The sequence below is a fragment of the Olea europaea genome, unplaced genomic scaffold (assembly GCF_002742605.1).
Source record: "Olea europaea var. sylvestris unplaced genomic scaffold, O_europaea_v1 scaffold1955, whole genome shotgun sequence".
In the NCBI taxonomy this organism is placed as follows: Eukaryota; Viridiplantae; Streptophyta; class Magnoliopsida; order Lamiales; family Oleaceae; genus Olea; species Olea europaea.
In genome coordinates this window covers 18,405-25,842 of record NW_019237393.1, presented here as the reverse complement: position 1 = coordinate 25,842, position 7,438 = coordinate 18,405, and the positions used below count along the sequence as shown (strand labels likewise).

Sequence of the window (7,438 nt, the reverse complement as noted above, 5' to 3'; positions counted from 1 at the left end):
ATCCGGAGCTATAACAATCGGAGCCGACACAGGCTTCTCTTTTAGTAGCAAGAACGCCTTATCACATTCTTCATCAAACACAAAAGGTGTTTCTTTCACAAGCAAGCTACAAAGGGGTTTGGAGATATTGGAAAAGTCTTTAATAAATCTTTTATAAAACCCGGCATGTCCAAGAAAGCTCCGTACTCCTTTTATTGTTGTTGGTGGTGGAAGCTTTTCGATTGTCTCAATTTTTGCTCTATCCACTTCAATCCCCTTTGAAGAGATTCGATGACCCAAGACAATTCCCTCTTTTACCATGAAGTGACACTTTTCCCAATTAAGTACAAGGTTAGTTTCTTCACATCTCTTCAAAACTAAGGCCAAATTTCCAAGACAGTCATCAAAAGACGATCTGAATACAAAAAAATCATCCATGAAAATTTCAATAATCCACTCTACCATAACTGAAAAGATTGACATCATATACCTTTAGAAGGTGGCTGGCGCATTGCAAAGTCCAAATGGTATTCGACGGAAGGCGACAGTGCCATAAGGGCATGTGAAGGTGGTCTTCTCTTGGTCCTCTGGTGCTATGGCTATTTGATTATACCCTGAATAGCCATCTAGGAAGCAATAGTACTCATGCCCGACTAGCCTGTCCAACATTTGATCAATGAATGGCAAGGGGAAGTGGTCCTTCCGAGTGGCTTTGTTCAATTTTCAATAATCCATGTAAATTCTCCACCCGGTAACTATTCTCGTAGGGATCAACTCATTGTTAGCATTCTTCACCACTGTCATTCCTCCCTTTTTTGGTACTACTTGCACAGGACTAATCCATGAGCTATCAAAAATTGGGTAAGTCACTCCAGCATCTAACCATTTTAAGACCTCTTTACGAACCACTTCCTTCATTGTCAGATTGAGTCCTCTTTGATGCTCCACCGTTGGCTTGCAATCTTCCTCCAACAAAATTCGGTGCATACAAATAGAAGGGCTAATTCCCTTGATATCTGCAAGTGTCTATCCAATAGCTGCCTTATGTTCTCTAAGCACTCTTAACAACTTTTCCTCTTCTTCAATCGAAAGCTTAGATGAAATAATTACCAGAAAATTAATTGATTCACTAATATACGCATATTGAAGATGTTCAGGCGGGTGGTTTCTCAATAGATGGAAGGGGCCGTGATGTTCCATGTCCCAAAACTTCAAAATATTTTCTGCGGTTAGGACCAAAAGAATCCATCCACAAAGCATATTCTAACACTTTCGGATCCTCCACCATAGTCAGATTGGGATTAACCAAACAAACTTCCAACGACTCCTTTTGTTGGTTAAATACTTCAGTGACCAAAGAGTCGATTGCTCAGATCCTGAAACAACTCTCACTTGTATCCGAATACTTGATGGCATCAAAAACATTAAAGGTTACCTCCTCCTCTTGTACTCTCAACCGCAATTCTTCCCTTTGGACATCAATTAGTGCTCGGCCAGTAGCTAAGAATGGTCTGCCAAAAATGATAGGAATTTCCCTATCCTCCTCCATGTCTAGAATAAGGAAGTCGGTTGGAAGAATAAACTTGTCCACCTTAACAAGCACATCCTCAATAATTCCCCTTGGGTGTTTTATTGAGTGATCCGCTAATTGCAATGATACTGTAGTAGGTCTCGCCTCACCTAGTCTAAGTTTCCTAAAAATAGACAAAGGCATAAGATTAATACTTGCACCTAACTCACATAAAGCTCTTTCAAACATAGAATTTCCAATTGAAGAAAGGATAGTAAAACTCCCTGGATCTTTGAGCTTTGGAGGCAATTTCTTTTGTAGAATTGCACTGCACTCTTTAGTAAGGGCTACTATCTCATATTCTTCCAATCTCCTCTTATTTGATAAGATGTTCTTCATAAATTTCACATAGCTTGGCATTTGTTCGAGAGCTTCTGCAAAAGGAATGTTAATATGCAATTTTTTAAACACATCTAAAAATTTAGAAAATTGCTTATCAAGCTTATTCTTTTTGAGTCATTGAGGGATGGAACTTTTGGTTCTAGATCAGAAATATCCTCGCTAAGCGTTGGTGTGTGGAGTTGCATCTCTTGATCTTCTTTTTCAAACTTTTCACCAGTAATTCGAGCTTCTAACTCTTTTCCATTTCTCAAAGTGATAGCCTTGCACTGTTCCTTTGGATTCACTTCAGTCGTGCTGGCAAGTTTCCCTGTTGTCTCCCAGTTAGCATATTAGCCAATTGATCGACTTGGACTTCTAAATTTTGTATCGAAGCCGCTTGATTCTGAAAATTGGTCTTAGTCTCTATTATGAATCTGTTGGTGTTAGTTGCTAATTGTGCCATTGCTTCTTCAAGTGTTGACTTCTCTTTCGGTGGATCACTAGATGATGGACCAGGTGGAGGTTTCAATGCATTCTGATTATTCCATGAAAAATTGGGGTGATTTTTCCATCCAGGGTTGTATGTCGCACTATATGGATTGTTTTGCTGATTGTAATTTGCAACAAAGTGTGCTTGCTCCACTTGGGATTGAAAGAAGGGATTTCCCACTTGACATTCTTCACTCGGATGGTTTCCATGACAAAAATCACAAGCTGGTGGTGTCAAGTGAATGGCATTTGCTGTCAGTTGGTTGGCCTTCAATTGTTGAGTAAGATTATGGACTTGAGCTATTAAAGTAGTGATAGCTTCAACCTCATGCACTCCTACTGCTTTCTTCGGTAAAATTCTCTCATTTGGCCATTGATAGTTGTTCATATGCATCGTCTGGGGATTTGCCCATAAACGTTCCTCCTGAGGTGGCATCTATTAGAGTTCTTGTAGAGGCAGCAAGTCCATTATAAAGGTTCTGAACTTGCATCCACTTCGGCAATCCATGGTGAGAGCATCGCCTAAGTAGGTCTTTATATTGCTCCCAAGCCTTGTAAAGTGTTTCACCTTCCAATTGAGAAAAATTTGAAATTTCATTGCGCATCTTTGCTGTCTTGGCTGGTGGAAAAAATTTAGCTAGAAACTTCTGAGCTAAATCTTCCCAACTAGTGACTGAATCTGCAGGTAATGCATTTAGCCAACTTTTTGCTCTATCTCGAAGAGAGAAAGGAAATAGCCAGAGGCGAATGGCATCATCAGTAACACCATTTTGCTTGAAGGTATCACAAACTTCCAGAAAACTTGCTATATGGGCATTAGGATCATCACTCGGAAATCCATGGAATTGAATTGATGTTTGGATCATTTGTAGGATAGCTAGCTGAATCTCAAAGTTGTTGGCTGCAATACTAGGTTTCCTGATGACTGAGTTGATTCTTGTGACCTGTAGTAGAGCAAAATCCCTTAGAGCTCGGGTGTCACGTCTTCCATTCTCGTTGTCTGCCATAGTGTTTGAATTCTTTCGAGCTTCTCGCTTCTTTTTCCTCATTCTTTTTGCTATTTTTTCAATTTCTAGATAAGACAGCAGTTCCAAGCTCTTTTTGCTTCTCATGCACTAAGCAAAACCTGGAAATAAAAAAAATTAAAAAAAATCAAATTAGATCAAATTTAACTAGTATTGATAGCATCAATAATTTTATCTAATTCTCAGGCAACGGCGCCAAAAATTTGTTGGTTGAAATCGCAAGTGCACGAATCGTAACAAGTAATAAAGTGAATGAGTAAGAGTATCGTCCCACGAGGAATGAAAAATTACGAATAATTATCAAAATTTATTAAATGATGATCTATTTGACAATTCGAATGTAAATGAATTATTAAACCAGAAAGTTTAAACTAAGATGAATCGAACAAGCAAGTTAAAATCAAGAAAACAATACTCTAGAGTTTTCGATTCACCATAACTACCCATATGTGAATATCCTAATTGAATTACTTGTAAGTGTTCCTAATTGTTGATAATCAAGTATTTCTAATTTATTCATTAATCTTTCTCAAGCATTAACAAAATATAGCAACAAGAAAATTTTCTACATCTCTGTGAAAATTCTAAGCCTGTCAAGATTCATTAAGAACAAAAATAAACCCATAAAGATTACACAAGTCCATAGATATCTCTATCCTACAGAATTCTTGTGGTATCTCAAACATTGGCTAAAACAATTATTACTTCTCTGTCTCAAATTGAATCCCAACTCAAGTGAATGGTGATCAGTCAATTCACAAGCATTAAGTCCAGAATGAAATACTCAACAATTGGAACAAATACCAATTAATTCAAGTAAAGGAAGATTCACATAATCGTAGTTAGGCTACATCTCAAACTCTAGAAGATAGAAATTAATTCATGCTAAAATTGAAGAAAAGTTTAAATAAAGAGTTAACATCAAGAAATTGAAAGAGATGGGAAGAAGGAAAAACTCAGTGAATTTGGTCTCCCATTTTCTTGGAGTGGCTTCCCTCTTTCGATAGCCAAAAGGGAAGGAAAATAATCGATTCACCTTGGTCCCAGCATTCTTGGTCGTCCTCTGCTTTTTTCCTCCTCTTCCACTCCTTTCAAGCCATCTTCACTAGGAAAAGAGAGAATCAATCCCGAATTCGCCTCTTCAATTCGGCAGATTTTTAGCCTTGAATTGTGGGCCATTTTTCACTTAGAAAACGTGAGAATTTCAAAATCTCTATTTCAGGAGAAATTGTAGCACGTTAAATTAGCTTTCCAAAGCCTCTTGAATCAGCTCAATACAACATCGGATGAGGGAGATATAGTGAAAATGCGAAGGGCAGTACAAATGTGTTTCCAATTCGGGATTTCTTCACAGCAAGAGACGTCTTCCACAGATTTTGCTCCCTTCATTAATCTTTCCAATCTATTTTATTTTGATTGGGCTGGGTTAAGTCCACTTGAATTGAGTCCTCACTTACGGGCCTTGAACTTTGTTATTTTTGGACTCCATTTCTACAATAAAATTGTAAACACCACAATTAGGATTGACATTCATTCAACTTTATAACAATATCATTATTAATCCCAAATATACTTGTATATTAGCAAATAATCATGAGCAATCAGCATTAAAAATGCAATCTTATTCACTCTATCACAAGCCCTGGCCGTTTGCCAAATGAGGAGTGGATTTCATAGGACTACTACCAAAGGGAAGAGGAAGTACGACCTTTGCCATTATCACAATTGATTATTGCATGAAATGGGTCTAAGTTGCGCCTTTGGCTAATATTACTGAGGCTAATACTACAAAAATTCAAAAACATCATTTGTAGATTAGGCATTCCCCATTCTATTGTGTTCGACAATGGCAAGCAGTCCAATAATAGGAAGATTTGGAACTTGTGCGATGATCTAGGCATAAGGAAGGACTTCTCAACACCACCATCAACCCCAAGCAAATGTGCAGGTTGAGGCTATAAATAAGACCATCAAGCATACCCTGAAAATGAAGCTTGACACCTCAAAAGGAGCTTGGGTTGGTGAGCTTCCCTAAGTTCTCTGGGTTATACAAACCATGTGCCGAACTGCAAACGGGGAAGACCCCCTTCTCTATGACCTACGGGGTCGAGGTCATGAGCTCAGTGGAGGTGGGAGTGCCTTCACATCGGTGCATACATTTCAATGAGATCACCAATGACGAAGCGCAAACATACGAACTCCATCTGTTGGAGGTAGGGTTGGCAATGGGCCGAGTCGAGCCAGCTCGGCCCTTAATGCCACGAGCTCAGCTCGTGCTCGTGGCGAGCCGAGCTCGTGGCTCGTTTTCAACGAGCTCGGCTCGTTGAAATTGGGCGAGTTCGGCTCGTGAGCTCGCCTATTTTTTTTAAAAATAAAGAATAGAGTTTTAAAAATAAAAAGTGTTAAAAAAATAAAAAAAGTGTTAAAAAATACAAATAATTTAACGAAAACAAGTTTTTATTTTTTTTTGTTTATATCATATTGTAATTTGTAATACTTTTTATAAAGTATAAAATATTTATATAATGAAAACGAATTATTTTTTGAAATATATTTACAAAAATATATTTTTTTGATTTCTTTTTAAAGTTAATAAAGAATAGAGTTTTAAAAATAAAAAGTGTTAAAAAATAAAAATAATTTAATGAAAACAAGTTTTTATTTTTTTTATATATATCATATTATAATTTGTAATACTTTTTATAAACTATAAAATATTTATATAATGAAAACGAATTATTTTTTGAAATACATTTACAAAAAACATATTTTTTTTATTTCTTTTTAAAAGTTAATAAAATGTAAACTATCCTCTTTTATTCGGGTTTGGGACCGACTACATCAATTTTAAGTAGGCGGAGTTAAAAATTGTACACGAACAACTTGTTGTAACTAATATAATTTTTTAAAGAAAATTAAATTTAACGATTAAAAAATAAAAAATTGATTAATATAATTAAATTAAATATCACTTACTTGACGACATGCAATTTCAACGTATTTATCTTGTAGTCGAAAATAAGCGTCCTGCCAATCCTTCACACACATTAACACTTCCAAAACATCTTCTTTCAGTCGGCTCCTGACATCGGTCAAAACTCTTTTACCTGCACTAAAAGCAGACTCCGAAGCAACAGTGCTAACCGGAGGTGTCAATAGATCTTTCACAATTATAGAAACAATTGGCCAACGTCTTTCATACTTTCGCCAGAATTCAATTACTTCTTCTGAAATTTTTTTTAATTGTTCTGTCTGTTGGCATATTATGATTGAAATAATCAATTAATTCGACAGGCATCGCATTTTGAGTTTCGACCGATATTTGATGAGATACAGATGTAGACGACATGGCACTAGATGAACACATTGCAGTTGCATCATATCTAAATGTATTAATGCTCTGAAATAAATTCATTATTTGCGCAGCATCTTCTTCAGTTTTAGCAGAAGGAGTAGGTGCAGCAGAGGGTGCCCGACTAACATTCGCATCCATTCTTTCCGCATATAAATCATACATTCCACATAATGTTTGCTCTAAATTCTTATAGGTGATAGGTGTATCAAGTATTAAAACTTTATTGATTTGATCAATTACGTATTTAGTTCTCGAAATATTATATCGGGGGTCCATTACGCATGCTAAAGGAAATAACATAGGCAGTTCTTCTCAATATTTTCTAAACTTTAATTCCATAGCAATTAAAATTTCACTAAAAGTATGATCATTTTTATATTTATGGAATGTTCTTGCAATTATATAAAGGAGTTCAAGCACCATAATAAACGCTGGATAAAATCTTTGTGGTCTCATAAAAAGATGTCAAAAATCATTTAACTTTCAAAGTTAAAATCCAATCGGATTCATTTAACATACCATCGTCATCATTTCTAACATGTCTATTATTATAAAAGTTAGTTATTAAATTTTCAAAACCTTCACATGATTTTAATAGCAAGTATGTAGAGTTCCATCTATGACCTATGTCGCTAACAAATGTTTTAGCAGTAATCACCTCTAATTCGGCACAAAAATCTTCAAATACTTGTTTTCTAC

At 36.1% G+C, this 7,438-nt stretch overlaps 2 protein-coding genes across 2 annotated transcripts; both read right to left on the bottom strand.

Moving 5' to 3' along the window:
- Positions 1-1,132: 1,132 nt before the first annotated feature.
- LOC111379225 lies at positions 1,133-1,909 on the bottom strand. The gene is made up of 2 exons (XM_023002567.1): positions 1,372-1,909; positions 1,133-1,323 (listed from the first exon to the last, which is right to left on the bottom strand). Exons 1-2 carry the CDS (start codon positions 1,907-1,909, stop codon positions 1,133-1,135), a joined length of 729 nt encoding a protein of 242 aa, XP_022858335.1.
- Positions 1,910-2,171: 262 nt separating this feature from the next.
- On the bottom strand, positions 2,172-4,829 carry LOC111379224. The gene is made up of 3 exons (XM_023002566.1): positions 4,341-4,829; positions 2,731-3,485; positions 2,172-2,627 (listed from the first exon to the last, which is right to left on the bottom strand). Exons 2-3 carry the CDS (start codon positions 3,469-3,471, stop codon positions 2,172-2,174), a joined length of 1,197 nt encoding a protein of 398 aa, XP_022858334.1. The 5' UTR covers positions 3,472-3,485; positions 4,341-4,829.
- Between the last annotated feature and the right edge of the window lie 2,609 nt (positions 4,830-7,438).